This window comes from Cryptomeria japonica, chromosome 3, assembly GCF_030272615.1.
Source record: "Cryptomeria japonica chromosome 3, Sugi_1.0, whole genome shotgun sequence".
NCBI lineage: Eukaryota > Viridiplantae > Streptophyta > Pinopsida > Cupressales > Cupressaceae > Cryptomeria > Cryptomeria japonica.
In genome coordinates, this window is record NC_081407.1 from 774,587,735 (window position 1) to 774,611,595 (window position 23,861).

Consider the following 23,861-nt stretch of genomic DNA (forward strand, 5'->3'; position numbering starts at 1 on the left):
TTAAATGAAGGTACAGATGCTGCAAATCAAAGCAGCAAATGTAATGATAACATTTCAACAACAATTCTTATTGTGCTGTATGATATGCTAATTGCATTTTCTATGAATTTCAGGTTTTGGTTGATCTTATTAGAGTTCCTGATTGGGCATTTGAAGCTGCTGGACAGGAGATGCGAGGAATGGGACAAGATACAGCAACATATCACCCAGGCCTTTATTTGTCCCCTGCACAGGTCAAGTTCTTCATGTTGTATTGAGCTTTAACCCATGCTTTCTTGCAAGTCTTAGCAATGTTCATCAACGAAATGCTAATGGATGACTTTATATGTTTATTATGTGTACTGCATGAAATGATTAGGAAGGGCCTTAAATTTTAACCTTCTGTTCAGATCTGGGGGTTTTAACTGTTGGCAATGCCCTGACATTGGCTGTTCAAGGAGCATAGAAACGGGATCTGTATTCTCATCTTTAGGCATTCATATTGCAATTGTTGTTGTCCCGGTTTTTCATATTAATGTAAGGGACATGGCCATGAGAAATGATTCATTTTATGTTAAATTCCATTGGCATTCTTGTTTTATATCACTCAGTTGTATTTGTATTCTCTGACCAGTCAGTAACAACTAAAGTTACTTCCCTTCCAAAACTTAGAGCTTTTAATAGTGCTATTTTTGGAGGTATGCACTAAATGCCAACTAAAGGTTTAGATACCTCCAAGACTACACCATAATGTGGTTTTTGAGTTTATTTCAGCATAAATATACTGTCAAAGCCTCTATTTTGACCTCACTGCATTATATAACAATAATTTAATTTATCCATGAAGAAGGGTCTAGAATCTAGTATATAGGCCCAAAACCTCAGTAAAGTTCAGTGGATTGAACTCTGTGGTATCCAGATTCCAGATAGTGAACTCTGTGATATCCAGATTCCAAATAGATGTTTCAAAATCACTGTAATTTACTAATTTCTTTTTGTTCCAACATATCTGTACCTATCGACAAATTATGCAATTTTACATGAGTTGCCAGAAAATTTGTCTATGATTAGCTAGATGGTTTGATCACCTTGAAACGGTTACGCTGTTAATTCTATACATATAAATGGATGCATATGCATACATATATGATCATGATTCATCACTTATATGCTGAACTGAGAATTGTCTATGTTTTTATTTATTTTAATATTGAAAAAAAGTGTACAATAATAGTGCTGAGAGCATCAATAATACCTAGATTACAAAGCAGATATACGTAGTAGCTGAAATAGGACAAAATGTGACAGCGTACTACATCACCACCTAAGAGGCCAGTAAAATGCCAAACAGTAACCTGCATCCAACACTGTTCATAGCAATTTGCGTGCTCATGCAGATATCAAATAATACTACATAGATGCATACTACCAACAATCAGTAGAATCAATTGGCTTCTTTTGCTTTAGCTTTTTCTTCTTTCTCATCAGATTCAATAATAGCAACAATCTTTCTAGCTAAGTCCTCGACTCTGTGCTTCATGCACTTTCTGAGCCACCATTTAGGGAAAGCTGATATGGTAATGTCATCGAAATTGCCAAATTTGGTGACATGCAAGATCTCGAAAAGAACTGCATACACCTACTTCAGAATCAACAGTAGTATGTCCAACTGAAGGAATGTTATCACTATCAGAACCAGCCTTCTGCTTGCCTCATCAACAATCTTCTGGATCTTATTTTAATTCATGTATACTTGCTCACAGCCCTGTAAAGACATAATAATAAGTGCGGCTTCCTTACAGAAGTGAGCAATACTCTTTAACACCTTGAAAAACATGTCTATTTCTGCAATTCCCCAAGACTTTCATGGATAGAATTAACTAGATTTCATCAGAAACTTAAACGAAGAAACTATCAACTTTCTCAATATGCCCGTATAGAACATTAGACCAAGTAAAACCTTTACCCCTAGCCCACAGTGAAGAGCTATGTAAGAAACAGTCCGATACCAATCTAGCAAAAATGCAGTTAAAAAAAAAGCTTAAAAGACTCTTTATCATCACAGTTTAAACATATGCCAAGATCTGGAGACACAGTCCCCCACAAGAAGTTTTCTACAAATAAGGAACAATCTAAAAAAGTTCCTTTTTGTTGGGTTCAAGATAAGACCAAACTTTTTATTAAGCTTGGCAAGTCCACATTGCCTCAGAACTGTTAAACCCCCAAAGGGATTTTCATTTAATTGATTATGAAAGCTATCAACCAAAGATATTGCTCACATTTTTTAGCTGAGACAACAATCAATTTCTTCTCACAAGACCATGAAAAATTAAGCCATAATCTAGTATCATTTTTCCTCTCAAGAACAAGGCATCTCACCAATAGCAGGCAAAACAAAAAAATAATTTTTTTCTCTAAGAAGCAGGAATCACATAGGCAGATTTGATGGCTTTCAAAGGGATAATCCCATTTCATTAGTGATTTGACCAAACGTATTTATATCTTTATTGAACCACTTTAGGCAGAGCATCCTTTTTGCAAAGCAAGTAGTTTACCATTGGTTTTTAATGACGACCAAATAGATTTGCAAGGGCAGAGAGTCTACATTTGGAAACATCCCACTCAACCACACAACTTTTTACCTACTCCCAAACCTTTTAGCTTGAACCATAGACCAGAGAATGGCCGTAATTGAGCACACCAACCATGCAGAGGAGAAAAGACAGTATGAAGAGAATACTTTTGGCAGACCTGGAATCTACAAGCAACTGAAAAAATTTGTATGATGTTTACCCGCCTTCTTGACCACTCTAAACATAACCCACTACCACATCCCATTCAAAGAAGGTTCCAGAGCAAAAGGAATACCAATATATCTCACATGTTTACTTGGGCCTTCCCACTCTTAACCATTAACAAGCCAATTAGGAGGATTTTCTTTCCAACTAAGAATTATGTATTTATGAATTACTTTAGAACAAGAAGCATTGCAATAACAATCCAGTCTATTCAGAAATTTTTTAAAATTTTCTTCCTCTAGCATAAAGATCAAAGTGACACAATAAAATATTTTCATTGTTTGGAAGAATTAACCTCCTAAGAGGAGGGCTGAAATATGAGTGCTTTAAAACGTGGTGCAAAGGTTCAACAATAACATAGAGGGTGCTAGGGGACAACCCAGAAGCATTGCAATAACAATCCAGTCTATTCTGAAATTTTTTAAAATTTTCTTCCTCTAGCATAAAGAACAAAGTGACACAATAAAATATTTTCATTGTTTGGAAGAATTAACCTCCTAAGAGGAGGGCTGAAATATGAGTGCTTTAAAACGTGGTGCAAAGGTTCAACAATAACATAGAGGGTGCTAGGGGACAACCCAGAAGCATTGCAATAACAATCCAGTCTATTCTGAAATTTTTTAAAATTTTCTTCCTCTAGCATAAAGAACAAAGTGACACAATAAAATATTTTCATTGTTTGGAAGAATTAACCTCCTAAGAGGAGGGCTGAAATATGAGTGCTTTAAAACGTGGTGCAAAGGTTCAACAATAACATAGAGGGTGCTAGGGGACAACCCTATTTAATCGACCTTAACAGCTTGAATGGAGAAGATAAGACTCCATTAATTCTTATCCTTGGCAATAGCATCTCGTTAGAGCACACTAACATATTTATCATGTCTCAACTCTCACCAAACCCCAAGGACGTCATGATATCAAGTTTAACATCCATTCGATTCCGTCATATGCCTTTTCAAAGTCAATTAGGTCCATACACACATTCTGTCCAGAATCTTTCACTGAATTTATTCCTTTCTAACTAGTAAAGAGATTCTCCAAAATATACCCTCTGTTAACAAATCCAGTGATTAGGAGAGATGGTATTTGGAAGAACAACCCTAAACCTATTGGCAATGATCTTTTAGGTTAAATCTTGTAATATACATTTAACAAAGTGATAAGACTCCAAATTTTTATTAAAGAGGAATCATTATCTTTGGGCAATAGTTTAATTATTCCTCTATTAATATCCTTCCCCAAAGTACCAACTCCAATGGCTTCATTATAGGGTTTTAGGAAGTAGCTGGAGTTCAATCTTGGGGCTTTATCATTTGCAAGAGAGTAGATAACACTTTTAACCTCACTTAACAAAAAAGGCTCTTCTAACTTAACTGCATCGGACTTATTGATGAAAACCAACTTGTCTCTCACCATGGTCTCATTTTAATTCTAATGGCTTCATTATATGGTTGTAGGCAGTAGGGGGAGTTCAATCCTTGTTACATCTATAAAATTTAGGTGACTATCCATCAACTCCTGGGGCTTTATCATTGCAAGAGTAGATAATACTTTTAACCTCACTTAAAAAGGGCTCATCTAACTTAATTGCAGCAGACTAAATAATTTTGATAGGGACAACTTTTTTTAATAATATCTCTCTTTATAGCAATATTAGAATCAATACGTACAAAAGAATAGAGATCTTGATAAAAAAACTTTGAACTCATCTCTAACTTGGGTTTCATCCACAATTAAATCATTATTAACCCTAATGCCAGAAATATTTATTTTATAGCCTTAGCTTTCAAAATATTGGAGAAAAATTTAGGACATTTTTCCCCCACCTTAAGCTAGTTCAATCTAGACCTTATTCTAGCACCTTTTGCCTTGCACACATTTTCACTCAATTTATGCACAAGATTGGCCACCTGTACTTGAATGAGACAGTTGCAAGGTTCATTCTAAAGCCTTTCTTCAATAATAAAGAGGTTAGCCTGGTCCTCTTCAAAACACTCAGCCCTCTTTTTAGCTAGGGTCTTTCGTTAAATCCTGTTTGTTTTTTGCATTGTGTCCACAGCCCCAGAATAGTTGATTAAACAATAAAGACCCTAGCTTAATAGATATTCCAAAGACTTTGGACACTATTAGGAAGACATTCAAAGGACCCTGCAAAGACGACACTGTCTGAGTGGGAGGAAAGCCAAGATCAATTAGGAAGACATTCAAAGGACCCTGCAAAAACGACACTGTCTGAGTGGGAGGAAAGCCAAGATCAAAAGAACATTGCATAGGATGGTGTTCAAGTCAAGGGACAAGCAGTTGCCACATTCTTATCATTTGAAAGAGGAAAACTAGAAAAAACCCATGTAACTTTTTCCAGCCTACAAAACAGTCTTTTGTTACCTTTTTGCATATTTGAGCATGAGTATCAAACACTTTTACTTTCTTTTTTACTTCCACTATTTGGATCATACAAAGTTATTTTTCTCTTAAAACCTAAGTTGCCGGTTGTTGATTTTATGGTAGTGCTCATTAACCACAGGCAAACATCAGATCTGTTGCCTTCCCAAACATAGACGATAAGCTCTTATCGTCACCCCCGAGCTCACTACATGTCCTTCATGTTATTGAATTCGTGTCTATTGATGCAATCATGACCTTGCATATATATGAATCAATACCTCCCAATAGACCTCAAGTCGGCCATATACTTTTGGCGCCAAGGATAGGGTCAGACCTATATATTACAAGTTACATATGAGTCTTCCTTAGTTGCAAGTTACATTTAACTTAATCACAAGTTACACACAAGTGGTTCGCTCAAATAGGGCCTGCCCCAAATTGAACTCATACAAATGAGATATTCAAATGCCAAGGCTGATAGGTCACTTGGCATTTTGTGCACTAGGTCGGCCCTAGAAAGGATCCGACCTAGCTACACAACAACACCGGTTTGGGTTCGAGAACCCAGTTTGCTGGTTCGATAAAGTTTCATAAAGGGGTTTGGGTTCGTTATATATATATATATATCTATATATATTATAATACATATTATATCATAATCCATGAATTTATTTAAAAAATTTAATTTAATTCATAAATAAAAAAATAATCTCACCACGATTAATATAGAAAAAAATAAGTTTATGAATTTCGGTGAACCAGACCCCGTACTAAATGTGGACTTGGACTTGCATCCGGGCTCTAGGGCCTGTTGGTGTACTTTTTATCTTCTACCGAACATTAGAATAAAATACCACAAGGATACTTTATCCTCTCCTGAACAAAATCACTACTTGTGCCAAGATTGCGAGAAGACCACAAGGCGACTCCAAGGTCTATATGTGCGAACAAGCAACTTTAGTGGGATAGCTTCTTGGGTAGTGTATGCTAAAAATCTCAAGGGGGACTTACGCTTATCAATTGGTATCATTCACAAGTCAGATTTAGGTGAATTTATCAATGACTATTCTTTGTTTTTGGATTTTCTGATTTAGGATTTCAAAAAAAAAAGGATAAGGGTTTGGGAATTCTATGCTACTTCTAAGCTATTCCTATGAACTCAAGAGACGGTAAAGATCAGGTGAAACTGGTAACAACATTTTGTTTCGCCACACTTGGACAACTACGCAAAGCGGGTGCAATCTCTAGGGTTGTGCTTAAGATTTTCACACTTAGGAATAATACCAACAATTGAACAATATTTCTCAAAGCAAAAGTTAAGCATCCACATCAAAAGCTTAGGCTAACTTTACACATTGAATGGAAATCATCCATCCAACAAAAGTATGAGCAAAATTTCAGCAATCTAAACTTATCAATCCTTCGTTCATCTAACAACTTCAAAGCAAATAATTTAAACAAATTTAATCTAAGTGTTGAAGAGAATATGCAACCATGCAACCATTTAGCAATAAAAAGATTTCAAGACAATACTGATAATGAACTTTTATTACTCAAATAGCTCTAAGTCACAATTTCATAAATCTCTCCACACTGAAATGAAATGAGGGAATGAGTTTATATAGAGTTTCTGAAAACAAATGAATGCCCGAGATCAATCTAAGATCAGCGGTTCAGATCAAGACAACCTAACCCTAATCAAAGTTTCCCAAAATAAGATCCAAGATCAATTGCAAATGAGACAAGTGGCACAAGATGCTATCTTTTAGGATTGCACCCCCTTCTTTTGATATTCAATGAACTCGGACACAATTTGATCAGCTTCCTCCATTGTGACATGTGGCAACATGTTGATACTGAATTCTTGTCCTTCCAAATCATTTGCACATAGCAAAAGTGATTTCCCAATCAAATTCCTGCTTCTGAAAAGCATCTATGATGGACAGGAGGTTCGATGCCTTAGCCAAACTGCTCTTGACTGGTCCTGTGATGGCAAAGAAGATGTCTTTTGTTTTGAAACATAGATGGCACACTCGCAGAGTACTTGGCGAGTTTTTGAGCTCTGCGAGTTTTTATGACTTTAACTCGCAGCAAAAACTAGGCGAAAACTCAGTGAGTTTCTTTAAAAAACTCTGCTAGACTAATAAAAGAGGCCCAAAATGTCAAAAAATTATCATTTTTTGTTTTTTTAGGTCAATTTCATTCTCTTCATCAGAATATACACATGAAATATAACATTTAAGTATAAGTGGCATTTCAATATGTCTTTTTCCTTTCTTATACTTTATAACAATCGACGCCTTTATAAAATAATAAAAGTATTTTTGGCCTCGCAGGGCGCTACCCCTTAACCCCGCCCTGTATCACAACAGGGAGCGCACAAGGGGCGATGCCCCTTCCCCAACTTGGGGGCGCTGCCCCCAAACCCCTGTCGAAAAATATAGGGGGAAACTGCGCTGATGGAAGTAGGGAAAATTTAACCTCCGAGTTTGATTAGGCTCCATATAACAACATAATTAGCATTGAAGAAATCTTGGTATTGTACATTTTAGAGTTGAAAGTTTGAAACTATCAGTATGAATTATGAAATTTCAAATATTGCGCGTTTGTAGATCTCCACCAAGATCTAGACCTATCTCTCTACCCCTCTTTTTCTCACCCTCAGAACTGGGAAGATCTCCACTGGGAAGAGGAAGAGGAATAGTAAATAGTTTTAGCTAGAGCTGGGAAGAGGAAGTTGTAATTGTAATTAGTAATGATGTATTTACTTTTGGTTTTACAAAACTATTTACTATTTTGCTTCCAGCGATCAACATTCCTCACGAGGACGCGATTTTGTAGACACTTTGCATTTAAATATATCTAGAATCAGCTTGTTTCTTTTGTGTTATCATTTATTGACTCATTGGATGCATCTTCTCATTAAGTTTTACAAAAAAAAAATGCATTTTTTACTAAGTTTAACGTGTTTTTAAGTTGCCAAGTTTTGCCGAGTTTTTCCCGAGTTTTTCTCGAGTTTTTTTCCCAGGGGTTTGGCGAGTCGAGCCGAGTCGAGTCGCGAGCAGTTCAACTATGGTTCTGACCTTCAGATTCTCCAACTGCATATCCCTTTCTCAGATAGTTTCTTTCCCAAGTATCTCTGCAACTATAAGGAAAATGTTATTGAATTGCCTTTATTTGTACTTCTATCCTATCAGCATCAACCTTTTCCTTTTCCAAGACTTCATTCCGTGCAACTAGGGTCCTAGTGCCAACTATTGAAGTCATAAGCAGCCCCTGCTTTAATTATTTTTCCATTAACCAATTCTTGTGGTGGGATTCCTTTCAGCTCTCTAAGGCATGGGATAATCCTATCTTGGATATCTTGGAAGTCAGCCCACATTTCTACCATGTTCATAACCTTGGAAAGTAGAGAAGAGGTTTGTTCATATGGTGATGATATTCCTTCCATAAACGTGACTGCTTCTTTTCTTATACTTTCCATCCAATCTTTAGTCTCTTTGGCTGTCACTGCTTCTTTCTCTGAACTTATGACTACCTACTGTGAATTCAAAAGTGGGAGAGCCTCTGGATTTGCTTCAAGTGGCTTAGTAGTCAAATGCTAAATATATTCTTTTAAGCGCTCGACTTCTCTCTTATGTTCTTTCTTCTTTTCTGTTTCTTTGTCCAGCTTTGGCTTCATGGAAGCAACCGAATTGTCTAAGTCCTCTTTTACTTGGGTCTTTGTGCTTGGGCCCAAGTCATAGGTGGTAATATCATATCATGGGGACCAATATCCCCTTTTGCCTTGTCCACCTTTGGTACTGCAATCTGTATTGTCCTACATCTTGCTTCATCTCTCTGGATGGTGGAGAATTTTCTGGCTGGCTTCTTCATTGCAATTTGCTCTAATCTAGCCAAGAAAACAGTCACGTCGTGTTCTTTTTGTTCTACTATTTGTGTGTTTATTTTCAACCTTTCCTTCAGCCAATCAGGAACAGTGGGCTGCTCAATGCCTTCTACTTCTTGGTTGCTTTCCATTTCTCGGTTGCGTGCAATACCCTGGAGAGTGGAAATCATTCCCTCTTGAAACTCCCCTTCGTCATTATCCATTTCATTTTCTGATTCTAGAATTTCTGTGCTAGTAGGAGACGGTGGCTATTCATCTTCTTGATGAACTGATTTTACATTCTCTCCATGAACTGGGGAAGGAATCTCCATCTCTGCCAATGACTGATCAATGGCCAATATATCTATGTTTGCAGATGCGGTAGAACAAGATGGTTCCACCCTTTATTTCTTTTGAACATGTCCTTCAGTCATAATTGCCTTTCCTTTAGTTTTCAAAGAACTTCCTACTTCTTTTTGTTTTGTATTTTCAATTTGCCTGGCATTTTGAGAAACTTCAGCGTTTGAGGAACATTCCTTTGCTTCTCCCATAAAGTCATATGTCAAGCTTACTTTTCTTCTTCTCAGCCTTTGAATCTGCTGATCAACCCACCACTTGGAATAGTTTTCTACTTGTCGCATCAGGGTAGCTAGGTCAACATGTTCAGGTTCTGACCATTTAATAGGAGGGAGAGGTGCATCCCCATCAAAGCGTGGCTGAGTGCATTCTTCACTTTCCTCCACTTGATCTGGCATAGGGAAAAGTTTAGTGATCCTAATCAAACAAATTGGCAACCTAGACCGCATCTTTTTCCTGAGAGCATACTCATCAACAACATCTACCCAATAGTCTTCTATATCCACCCTATGTCTAAATCTTTCTCCATTCACTGATTCAATATTGCCGTGGGGATCACAGTTTGCTTTGGATTGGTAAAAGGTAAAAGAGTATCATTGCATCTCCAATCTAGCTGTTTCAGCTACTTGTGCTGAAGGACACGATTCTAACATGTTTCCAATGAAGAATGGAAAAGATATAGCAGCCTTCTGTCTTATTCTCTTGAAGATTTGATATGATTCTAACTGTTTGAGAACTTCCAACAACACCATCCTGTTGGTTGGATAGATTGGCAATCGGTAAGGACAGCCAGTGAAACCTTGGACTCTGATATAAGTGAACTTTGGAAACTGGATAAACCAAAATCCGTACTTGCCAATTAGACTTTTTGATTTAGAAAAAAGTCTTTTATGAGTACCTTTTTGTAACGTTCTTGTGATGAACATGAAGAACATATCATTTGCCCGTTTGAAATGACTTTTCTCTTTGAGCTGTAGCTGAGGATAACATTCGTATGATCTGAATTCATTCTCACTACCTCCAACTGTGCCTTTGCAAAGCAGTCCTGAATATCTATATGTTGCAGCCAGTAGATAGACTATGTAAGAGCTCATGTAAAATGTCTTTGTCCTTTCCAAGTTCATCAATTGTTCATGAAGGTTGTCATTGATAATGTGGGACCAATTGAATAACTTGGTTCCTGAGGTGATTTTATTTATGAAATAATACATCCATGTGTGGAATAGTGCACCTTTAGGGCTGCCCATTATTCTGTTCAGCAGCAGGATGATGTCACCATATTCTTCCTTGAAGTAAGGACGCAGGAGATGCTTTGGCACTTTCCCGTGAGGTCTCTTCTTCTCTAGCCAAGACTTATTAACATTTGCAGCATAGAGTTCAAACTGAGTGTCATAGACCCTCTTGGTTTGCGTAGTCTTGTAGGTGGCCTTACTATGGATTGGTATGCCAAATGTCTCTTGAATAGATAGTTTTGAAACATTAGCCAGAACTCTTCCATCTGGTGCAATTATCTCTCTTGATTGGGCGTTATAGTGCAAGGCACATTCAACTATCAGCTCAACACACTCCTTGGCAGCTGGAAATCCAGCTGCTTGGACAATTCCATTGTGCATCATTCTACGAGCAATAGGTGTAGGAATGTGTCCATCGTGCTCCGTACATTCTTTTCTTAAATTCCTCCAGATCAACATGTCCGAGGTCTGTGTCAGTGATGTTCTTCCATTTGGATTTGATCTTGGATTTCAATTGTGCTTCCTTGCTGACAAACTTCATTGGTGCTTCTTTGATCGTCCACCTGAAAAACACATGAAAAACTTGATGTTCCTTTCAGATTTAAGTCTGATTTTAATTCTTTTTCCTGTAAATTTTACTTTCAGCCTGTTTAAGGGTTAAGTTTCTGTGAAAAAGCAGATTAGAAGTGAAGTGAAGGGTTTGGTCAAGAAATTGATAAAATTGTGGAAAATAAGTCAGAAAGGTAAGAAAATTCAGTCAAATTGAATCTTTAAATGACTGAAATTTACCTTTTACTCAGAAAATCTGTCTTAATTTCAGAGAAAACACTCAATTTCTTGGCTTCTAATACTTAGAAGATTTTCACTTTTTGAAAATTTCTCTTAAAAAATGTAAAATCACAAATTTCGGGAGGAAACTTCTTTTCAATGCTCTCCAAATTCTCAACTTGAGTAGTGAATTGTGAAATGAATTGGTCGAAAGTATATAGAGTCTAGGATTCTTAAATTTAGAAGTTTTATTTTTTGATTTTTATTTTATTTTATTACTTTTTTGTGGTTTTTTTGTTTTAAGTTTTTCCAAAATGGAAAGTTTTATTTTCTCTCAAAATTTTATCTTTATCAAAGAATCTTCTAGAACTTTCTTTTAATTTTCAAGATTCTTGAATTTTTGAAAATGTTTCAAGTGTTGAAAAATAATCCTTGAAAAAATGATCTTAATTTTGGAAAATAATTAAAAATTTATTTCATGTGATAAATCTATTTTCCAACTTGCTGGTCTGATTTCATGTGAATTTTAATCAAAATTTATCTTTGTTTTTTGGCATGGCAAATTAATTGCTCTCATGTTTGATCAATGGATCAATTTTAGGTCTTTGGTCAGGCATCTTCACATATTCCATTTATGCCTGAATTAATTTGTGTCTGGACAAGGGTTTGGACAATTTTTCAATCTTGTCTTATGTCTGGATTGGATATGTCAGAGTTTGTGTTTTGGAATTTACTTCAATCTTCATGTCTTGGCATGCTTCATGTTAATTGGTTTTGGATTTTAGACTTGGAATGTTCTTAGACAATCATCCTTTGGTGAATCTTCATGCTTCAATCTCTTTTATGCCTTGGACACAATTCGGACAATCATCCCCTTGTATCTAGGATTAGAAAAGTTTGGACAGTCACGAGCCTTCTTGCCTTTGGCAGATTTGGAAATATGATCAGACAATTTGTCTTGCTTTTATCCTTGATGTTGTTTGTATGGCGAACTTAAGCTTTGTTTGTCTTGTCATGGCAAAGCTTGAAGGGTTTTAAACATTCTTTATGTTTGACCTGCCAACTTATGTCTTGAATCAGACTTGGAAGAATTCTGGACAGTCATGTCTTTTATGTCTTTAGCTTCATTTCAACATGCCTTGAGGTCTGATTGCTAATGTTACTATTACTCTTGGCAAACTTGAATCACTCTCATCTTTTGTAAACAATCTTGAAGATATGATCTGCTTTATTCATTGGCGATCTTGGATTCCTTGATCACGGTAGGGCGAATCATCTTCATGATAGGCGAACTTCATGCCATATTATCCTTTGCTCTTATTTTTTTTCTGCTGTTCATTGCAGACTTGGAAGAAGTTTGGATAATCTTTGGATAACTTCTCTTTATTTCCTTACTGAGATCATGTCTAGCCAAGGGCGGACTTGGATGATGTCTTGCCAACCTTGCCTTGATCGTGCTTAGGCGAGGTTCAAGTCATGTTTGCCAATCTACATATGCCTAGGCGGACTTGGCACAAGTGTGGACATGTCTTCCTTACCATGTTGCTGCCTTAACCTGATCCTTTTCAACTGCAGATTGAAGTTTGAGTGTTTGATGCCAAAGCGAACTTGGATTTTATCTTGCCATGCTCATGTCAACCTTTACTAGGCGGACTTTAGGCTTTCTTGGGCAAGGCGGAGTCGGAAGATGGTTTGCCAACTTTGAAATTTGGCTTTGCTTTAGTCCTTGCGAACTTGGAAAGCTCTGTTTCTTGTCCCCATACGAACTTTGCTGTCTTTGTTTAAAGTCTGTTGATTTGATCAAGCTCTTTCATGCTTGGAAGCTGTTACTTTGCTCAATCTTGGCGAATTCTGACATCTCCTTATGCTTTAAACCTTGTTTGGAAGCTGTTTGGCAAATAAAGAAATCTTCAATGAAGTAAACAAAATTATGTTTTATAGCTCCTTGTCGGTTTCTAGAAGCTTCATTCCCTGCTTTGTTCGAATTTTTAGAAAGTTTCTTCAATCTCAACGAACTTTGGAAAATTTCATGAAGTCTTGCTAAGAAGGTGAACTTGATCTTGAAACTTAATGTGTTTGCTTGGCATTGTTTTTTGTGTTTTAATTGCTTTCTTCTAGAAGGTGATGTCATAATGTTTTAATTCAACCCAAGCGAACTTTTCCTTATTAGCTTCTTTCTAGAAGGCGAACTTTGGGAAAGTTTTATTTGCTTTCTTCTAGAAAACGATTTTGGGAAACTCTTTGCTTTCTTGTAGAAAATGATTTTGGGCAACTCTTTGCTTTCTTTTAGAAGGGGATGTCATAATGTTTTAATTCAACCCAAGCAAACTTCTCTTTATTAGCTTCTTTCTAGAAGGCGAACTTTGGGAAAGTTTTATTTGCTTTCTTCTAGAATGTGAATTGGAGGAAGCTTTATTTGTTTTGTTCTAGAAGGCGAATTTATGATTCTCTGCCATGTCATCAATTTGCTTTATTTGCTTGGGTGAACTTTGAAATGCCATGTCATTGCCAAGTGGGAAGGCTTCTAGGCAGACTTGGATGAGTCTTAGACATGTTATTCTATGTCTTGGGTGAACTTGGACAGTCATCTTCCCAACTTACATCATACTTTCATGTCTTAGCTTATTTTTCAACTTTATTTTGCTTGATTAACCCCACGTAGGAGTTTAACTAACTCTTGCCAAGAGTCAATTAACCCTTGGTAGGAGTTTACCATTTGTTGGACAATTTGGTTGGACAACTTCCTTATGCCTTGGCGAACCTTGATCATGCTTGTATATCTTGGGCGGACTTGATTGATCATCTGCCATTCCACTTGTTTGACCTTGAGCCTTGGCGAACATGACTAATCATTTTCCATTTTCATTTCTTCAACTTAGGCGAAATTTTCAATGTGCCATCTCCCACTGCTACCTTTATACTTGATCAACAGTTCATCTGGAACAAAACCCTAATTAGGGTTTCCACTTTGCTTTTTGCACATGGAGACCAAATTTTCGAAATCTGAGAACATGGGCATTGATCATATGGCCAATCTTTTGGAACAAAACCCTAATTAGGGTTTGCATTTCGCTTTTTACCTTAAAGACATAATTTCCAAATTCCGAGAACATGGGAAGTAATAATTTGACATGGAGATCAAAACCCTAATCTCAGAAAAAAGAAAACCCTTGCTTTTTATACTGAGGCAAAATTTTTTGAATCTGAAGAATACTAGAAGAAAAATTGATATCATTACCTTCCCAATCAAATCTAAGCCCTCTCAACTTATCTTCTCTTCCTTTAATCATGTTAAATAGTTAAATTACCTCTTAAAATAAGACCAGAACAATTTATTATCTTCCCAAACAAATCTCTGCTCTTCCAACTTATCTTCTCTTCCTTTAATCATGTCAAAGTCCCCTCCAAAAACACAAGGAATCTTAGTCAAGTTGGAGCACATCTACATCCAAAGACTTGATCTTTTTTTTGTTGTCAGGAGCATGGACTGGTCACCGCCCAAAATCTTCTCATTAATAGATAATTTATCCCACACAATCGTAGAGCAGGGAGAGTAACCTTTTTCAATCATGGAACCGACCAATTTATTATTTAACAAAATAACAATACACCTTCTCCTTTGAAAAGTAATCGAAGTAGAGTTTGGCTGAATCCCACCGACTTGACTTCTTGAATAAACACGATATCCAAATCACTTTTGGACTTAGAAAAAGTTCTAACAGTAAACCTTATTTCATAGGCTGCCAACCTTCTAACAACCTTCGTTAAGTACATTAAGGGGGAGGGGGGAGGGGGGAGGGGGGAGGGGAAGGAACAAACTATTTAGAGGGACCACCATTACCTCTACATAAATTTTTAAGACTTGGGAGCAGCTTAACCCCCTTTCTGGTTATTCTCACTTATACAAGCAAGGGCTAGAGAATCATCACTAGAATTTTCTTCACAACTCCAACTTTCTTGTGAGTGGCAGAGACTACTTTGTGAATTTTATTACCACGCTCATGGAACTTTGAACTAGATCTATTGTGGGAGGATCAAGACAGGCTTTCCTTTAAGGGATTCATTAATGTCCATTATTTTATTATTAGGACTGGATATATTACACCTTGGAATCTCATTAGGATTAGATTCATAAGGGACAACAATGCTAAGCACCTCATACACAACATTATCATGTTCAACCATCTTGTTACCAGCTTGGGTATCGAAATTGTTGTTAGTATTCAAATCATTATAAAGGATTTCTTCCTTTTTAGAATATTATTTGTTGGTGTCATACTTATTACACCTTGGATATGGTCTGTCTTAAGTGTTGTATTATACCTACTTAATAAGTTTACTTAGGTTAGGATATTAAGAATATTGAATTTTCCTCATTTGAGTAGCTCATAATGACATGTGTACACCTTGATTTGAGGTACACAAATGCCAGTACCATCTCATTAACTCTTCCAAGGACCTAATGCTTACAAGCTAATCACAAAACCAGGTAAATGAATAAAGAATTTTTATAATCAATATAATGGGGCATTTTACAAAGAGTAACATACAAATATACAGCCATTTGGATGCATGAATCTAGCAGATGACATGTATGAGAGGTATGAGTTTAACTCCCAATCAGAAGGTGAGTTAACTCAGTCCAACTAACACAAAGCTGGCCGTGATTGGATTCAAGTGTCACCACCATCTCATCAACTCTTGATTGATGGTATTTAGGTGCCATGTCTATCTACTCAAGCTCACCTTTTTCTAAGATTAAGTGAATTGATCTGATACATTACTTGAAAAATTAGTTAAATAAAGATGTATAAGAATTACAATTTTGAATTTACAAATGAAATTTTGGCAAATTAGTAAAATACTTAAATATTATTAAAATTTGAAGTGAACATTAACAATTTATGATTGCATATTCAAATTTTTTATTATACTCAAGATTTCATGATAATGATTACAATGAGTACAAGGAGCGTATGATGTAAAAATAACAAAATGCCAAAATGGAGCGAAATGAGGCCTCTAATTATCCCCAAAGTCAAAACTCCTTATCACGAGAATTGTTGGACTCCACATGGTCAAGCTCCACCAAACTAATACCAACTAGCCCTGCTTGTGTAACTGCAGTACCCTCATTAATATGTGCTTGCTCCTCTTGCTCTACATCCCACCGTGTTGCTAGACTCTCTTTGTACAAAAGTGTCTTGCTCTCAATGAGACGCAAACCACTATGCATAGCCACAAGTTTATCTGCTCTCCTAGAGGTAAGTCTGTTCCTCTTAAAATTGTATGAAGCTATAAGTAAACCAGTTCCTCTCAATAGCCAAAGAACTAGGAACCTGAGATTGTCATGTCCCCTCCTTGATTGTTATATATAACCTAAATGAAGCAATTATTGTTATTAATTAACATAATAATTACCAACAAATGATTAGTTGAAATTTATCTATTTATTAAATCTTATTATTTAATTAATATTTATTACTAATAATATTCTGGAAATATACAAATAAAAATAAATTAATATATTATAAACATAATTTATATATTATAAATTATAAACATAATTTACATCTTCATCGTCCTCATCCACGTTGCAGACTTGATCATTGCTACCATGGACTAATACGATTAAAAGGATTACAGACCTGATGTTACTGTTACAGATCTGAGAGCATCAATGGCATCGAATTTGCTTTTGGTTAGCTTCAAAATTGTTAGTATTATCTAAATAAGATAGCAGCATATCGAAGACTCTAAATAATGAAACGGTTTAAATAAAATGGTAACAAAGCATTAGTCAATATGCAGCAATAACATTATTTAAGTGTTCGATAACTATCTTGAAGATCGATTCTTATTAAGTTATTACTAATCGGTGGCTGATCGATTTATCCAAGCAAGGTGGCTTTTATGTTTCATTTGGGTGCGTCTCTTCATGAAGAGACAAGTATATATATATATACTTATTTGTAATCATTTTCAAGGGGTTAGGAACGGTCAGAAAAAAAGGGGAACATAATAGAGGGGGATCATCAAACAGGAAGGAATATTACCAAATACCAAAGGCTGTAATAATGAGATCAGAACTGTTATAAAGTTACAGGCAGTAACATCCTTGTTCTCGGTAGTATGCACAGGGATATGCTTAATACGTATGCCTAATTTATTAAGTCTGATAATGTCTCTATGCAGAATTTTAATGATAATATTAGCATAGACTGAAATATATATTAAAGTAATACATAATATCATGACAGTGGCAGACCAGATCTGACATGCGTCAGATCTGTTTGCCAGTATTAGCCACTAAACATATTAATAACTAGTAATGTTTTAAGTAGTGGTAGTATTAGTAATTTATATAATAGGATATTAGCAAATACATAAATAAGTGGTAATATTATTTAAATCATATATATATATATATATATACTCCAATCAGAATAAGGAATAATATAAGGATAGATATTGATAATAATAGATATTAATATAATAATTATAATTAATATGATACCTTTAGAAATTGTTCTGTAGTAATACATAGTAATTCATATAACTAGTAATTAATAAATACGTAAATGATTTATAAATGAATCAAAATAAGATTAAATATTTAGTATGGTAAGCTAGCAAGAACTTGATAGATTAAAGAAATATAGAACATTGAAGATTTGATTCATAGACTTGACTCTTAATCAAGTTAGTTTAAATCATAAGTACTTTGTAAATAGATTAATTATGGTTAAAATAGACCAATTCCTAGAAGGGGACATTACAGAGATAGCAATCGAAGGGCTAGAGTGATAGTCAAAGATATTGGTCCATGGCAATTCCACTACAAATTTGATCCTCCTATGCCATAGTTGCCATATCCATCTTGGCCACCTTAGAATAACCTTGAAGAGTGACATTTTGTTCACTCAATATGAATGATGCTGGCATCTAAGGGTCATACATCTTTTTGATGGCCCTAAAGAACCCTACCTTCACCTTAGAATTTTGTATTGGTGTAACTCTATTGGGCCTTTGCTTGTACCACGTGGGGTTCAATGTTTAGTCAGCCATGTGAAAGGGAGTGTCGAGCTTCTCCTACCTTTGATGAATGATTGGTTGAATGTGCTCATTGTAGAATGCTAATGTGGGGTCCTTCCCTCACACAACCCTCATTTGGTCATTATAGTATCGATGCACTCATACACCTCTCCAAGCCTAGGTGCATTGGCATCCCATATCTGATGACATGGGAAACTAGAGTAATGATGGAGACTATGTCTTTTGCATCACTGTGAGAAAATCACTCTTCACTACGTCCTTCACCCTCATCCCCTACTTAGTCTTGGACTTGAGCTACCAATTCCATTATGCTGTCATAACCTTTAGTTGCAATGCCTCTTGCTACTCAAGCATTCTCTCCAAGAGAATGAAATAGGATGCAACACTAGTTCAACAAGTTTCAAGAACTCCTTAGAGAGGCTCCTAAAGAGTGCATGTGAAGTGTGGTGGTTGCAAATAAACATCTGCACATCTCTAGAATCGTTGACCACTGCTTCAGTCCAATCAATGTTTTCCATGTCCTTGAGTGCATTATTCATGACATGCACACAACAAGGAGTCCACCAAATATGTCTATAAGTTGCCTCAATCAATTTCCTTGCAACTTTGCACACATGGACTGCATCTTTAAGGAGTCCACCAAATATGTCTATTTGGACCACTTTTTGTGGCCTAAAGTCAATAGCATCCTTGAGGATCAAAAACTGAAATTTGGCATCTTTGCAATGCCTTGAACAATCAATTGCCTTGAGCAAATATGGACCCTTTGTACATGTAACCATGATATTGATGAGTGGACAATGCCTAATGTTTGTCCACCCATCCATGACTATATTGCATCCATTTGCCATCGAACATTCCTTCATTTTTTCATTAACACATTTATCCTGGAATAGTTTTTATCCAAGATTGTAGTCCTCAATTTCGTCTCCCTTGGTGGGACATATGATGGTCCTCCTGTTGCTACCGTCTCCATCATCTTCTTATAATGAGATCGAGCCACATGGAATGGAATGTCGTTGGCAAAGAAGAATTTTCTAAAGGCGTCATCTATATCATCCTTCAATTGCACATTGAATGACTCAGCTATTGGGTTACCGCTACTAGCATCGCTTGTCAACTTGTTGTGTTCCCCTCTAGCCTCTACTGCATGGAGTGTACCATTGTGTCAACAGAATGTAGTGTACCATTGTGTCTTGAAGTGCCAAAATTCTATAATTTGATGTAAAATTTGTTAAAATCATGGCAGATCAACAATTTTTTTCCCCAAGGGATATCATACTGCTTCCCTAAAGTGTATATCATTATCAATAAAATTAACTTATTTTTGTACTATGTAAAAATATTTTCTGATTGTCAAAAAAATCCTCAATGCCCTTCGAATGATAATATTCCTCCTCTTTATATCTTTCGATGGGATCCCTCCTTGGTTTGTATCCCTTCCTTATATGATCGATGTCCTCTAGTTTATTAATTGACTGACCCCTTATGTCTTAATCATCTTACAACATTGAATAATAATATTATTTGAATAAGAATAATATTAAATTATTATTATTGCTTTTTGTTTAATAAAAAATAGGGCGATACTACATCACTTAATGGCTTTTACTATTTCATCATTAGGATAATTCCTCAAAGTGACTGCAAGGGTATTGCCTTGTTCAACACCTCCATGCTGTGTCCTTTCATTTTCAACAAATGTTGCTTACTCAGGGATTGAGAAAGTTCAATCGACAATCAAGACTGCCTTGTATACCTGCTATCTATACCACCCATCTTGAAACCTGCAACACCTTCTCCAATGCCCTCCAATGGATGCAACATGTGAGCAGGTGAGTCTCCTGCTCCTATACTTTGTCTTCTCTAATGGGGAATCAACCTGGATGGCCGATGCACACCAGGCTCAATAAATGAAAATAAAAAATGCCTTGGTGGAAAATACAAAAACCAAACCAAAACATTAAAATAAAACTTCTAAAGACAAACATATAAAAAAGAAAAGGAACACCACCTAGTACAAAGACGACTAATGGTGTCCAAGCAAGGAAGAAGAAAGCATGGCCATGGAGGTGACCGTCTTACCTAGCACTAGCCCATTCCATCGTTCTTCCTGCCTATGTCTTTATGAAAAATATGAGAAATCCTCTGATTGATAGCTGCATCTGTAGCTGCTATTAATTTGGTCATGCTGTCTAAATGGATGGTACAACTGTTTTATTGGCCAATAATAATGGCATCAAAAGAGAATTAACATTTTCTACTTGCTAGCTGACACCTTCCACTGTTGGGTGCTATTTGCTTGCCCTTTGCTGTATATAGTGACATATACTAGCTAGTTATACTTTATTTTTTGTATGCTTCTCTGCTTAGTGTTTCTTTGTTTTTACTGTAGCCAATATCTGAGGGCTATGTTTGCAGATGACTTTATTGGGTTTGTAATAGATTAAAATATTAATCCCTGTAACAGCTGTGCCCCAAAATTTGACCTTTCATCTTATAATTTTTTAACATGCAAATCTCATCTTTGCCATCCCATGTTAATTTTTGAATAGTCTGGGTTGCACCTGCAAATCTGACCTCATTGATTGCTGAGCATGGTTTTACGTTATCTGTGAAATTATTTTCACTTTGTTTTTAAGTTTACCTGGATTCACAAAACAATTGACTTTCCAAAACAGGTCACTTAATATCACTTATTTTAAAAGATTACTCGTTTTCTGGTATCAAATACTGGTTTTGTTCATAGAATGTAAGTAATTGATAAATCTAGTATATTCAATTGGCAGAAGCGATTCGTTTTGTTAGTCAAATTCATAACGAGCTTAAGAAGTTTTGTTTTCAGAAGTCACTTGTCTTCTAACTTCCTCTACTTTTAACTTATTTAAAGATCATTATATTATAATTCAACTACTAGAAATGTTGCCAACACCACTCGACATCAGGCTACACTAATAGGAACTTATTAAAATATCTCAACATAGGCAATAGTGAGACACTATTTATTGTTACCAGTTTTTCTTAGTACATTGATTACAATTGGAACTTGCAAGCATGTATTTTTTCCTTGAGCTTCGTTAGTTTGAAGGATTTATTGGTATAGTACTTAAAGATATTTTAGGGGTGTAAATGTAATTTTAATCAATTGATGCATGGACTCAAAATGCATAGTTACATGTCAATTTAAATACTCTTTCAAAGACTAAGATGTAGTAGTCAAATCCCTCTTTAATGTTTGTTCATTCCATTAACACTCTCCTTACAGATGTCATCTTTTTTACAGTCTGAACTCCCTCTAAAAACTCTTTTTCCTTTTATAAATTGATTAGCTATTTTTCTTAAAACACGTATTTTGATTTTTTTTTCCTGAAAATGAATAAAATGCAGAGAGAAGCAGTTGAAGCACTTATTCAGGAGCTTCCAAAATTCCGTATGAAGGCAGTGCCTACAGACTGTAGCGAGTGCCCTATCTGCCTCGATGAGTTCCGTGTAGGAAATGAGGTATGCAATCTAAGGTTGTTACTAGTTGTGTTACTCTTTGTTAAGTGAAGCTTGGTTCATATATTCTACACATGCTTGTGTTTTAATGATAAGTTTTAGACCCATGCTGTTAAATTTTCTAATTACAGGTCCGTGGGCTTCCATGTGCACATAACTTTCATGTTGAATGTATTGATCGATGGCTGCGCCTTAGCATAAAATGTCCTCGTTGCCGTCTCTCTGTTTTTCCCAATCTGGACCTTAGTGCCTTGGCAAATGCCCAACGTTCTCAAACTGGAGACTCTAGTAGATCTTCTCAGGCATCTGCAAGCAGTTTAACAAGTATGCCTGCTGGCCGTTATATAAGAGCTCAGCCCATGGGGCAGAGCAACCTCCTGCGTTTACAGGATCTGCTTCGTACTATTAGGGTGGAAAATGCAGTTCACAGTGAGACAAGTATCAGTGAAAGGGGAGGAAATAACCTTGGAGATAGTTCAATTTCAGCGAACTTTGAGTCCGATGAATTGGAAAATTCAAGACATCTTGAAAATGAAACTCAAGGTGGTCAGAATCATGCAGTCCTACAAAATGGAAACAATGCAGAGAATCCAAATAATAATGGCAGCAATGGTGTAGAGAGACAAGCTCCATACGATGTAACAGAAACTGTCACTGTTGTAGTGGATAAATCTCCACTAGCACAATTTTAAGAAGCTGCAGACGCAGAAATTACTAAATTAGCATTTTTTTGAGAACTCTTGAAACCTGTCTTTGTTGGTATCCATGTTCCATTACCTCAGGTTAAATTTATGGCTTCTTCCCTTTGCATATAATTCGTCAAATGGTAGGCATTTTTGAGACCTGTGAGTCTCTGGTGGAAAAGAGTCTACTGGAGGAGAGGAGGTTATTCAAGATAGCCAGTTTGCAATACCAGCTTCTTGGTGTAACTGAAGCCCGAGTCTAATGAATTTCCAACTCTAATGTCTATTCAGGAGGGGAATTTTGTCTTTGTAAAGTATATCTGTAGACAGTCGATAAATTTTGTCAAATACACCTCTTTGTAATAACTCACTTTCAAGTCAAAACTATACTTGGTGGTGACAAATATTCAGAGAATGCATGCCAGGCAGACTATACAGCATGTATTCTCAAAACTGGATCCCTTCCTATAAACATTACATGAACATTGTATTGTGCTGACATTATGTCGATGTCCAGTTTTAGTATTGTAGTGTAATCAACAAAGGCCATTGTTTTGGGATCCTCAAACAATAAAATGGATACTACAGGAGTGCATGCAAGGTAGACCTATATTGCTTTGAATTTTCAAAACTGCATTCCACATATGCACATAACATGAAAATGGCATCGTGTTGATGCCCAGTTTCTGCTCTAGTATAATGTACAAAAGCCAATGTATTGGGATTCTCAAGCATAGATTGGATGCTACCATTTTATAGCATTATATCACATTTCTATAGTGCATCAAAGTTTGGAACTGTGGTTCTTTAAGTTTGTCATATACATCAAAATTTGTATTACAGCAGTGGGAAGACATTGATAAATACTTTTCACTGACCAAGTAAGATTCTAAAAATTTGACACTAGATGCTTGGTATTTTGTTTTCTCAAATCAGAGCTCTATAATTGCTTATTGTATAAAAAAAATCTTATCAGTTAAGTAAACCTCTGGAGAATTCTGCATCATCAGTTTTTGTGAATTGTTTAAATTGTTCAACAGAATTTTTCTCTTCATCTTTTGTGTGTACCGTTCACCTTTGACATCTCTCAAACATATTAACCAATCAATATGTGAAATATTATGGTACAATTTTAAATAAAAGGTCACGCCTGCAACTTTATTTTCCTTGATCAGTATAGATTCGTGGTCTGTTTTGTGTCTCAGTTTTTCTTTTTTATTTGTCCATGTTATTTTCG

General features: G+C 36.0%; 1 protein-coding gene across 3 annotated transcripts in view; it reads left to right on the forward strand.

Annotated features, from left to right (window-relative positions):
* LOC131063325 (E3 ubiquitin-protein ligase SIS3) overlaps positions 1 to 23,403 on the forward strand; it is a 39,129-nt gene extending 15,726 nt beyond the window's left edge. For all 3 annotated transcript variants that reach the window (XM_057997106.2, XM_057997108.2, XM_057997107.2), the window contains 3 exons: positions 114 to 233; positions 21,831 to 21,944; positions 22,073 to 23,403. In XM_057997106.2, coding sequence (XP_057853089.1) covers positions 114 to 233; positions 21,831 to 21,944; positions 22,073 to 22,633 — 795 coding nt within the window. In that variant the 3' untranslated portion in view covers positions 22,634 to 23,403. The remainder of the gene's footprint in view (positions 1 to 113; positions 234 to 21,830; positions 21,945 to 22,072) is intronic.
* Positions 23,404 to 23,861: the final 458 nt, after the last annotated feature.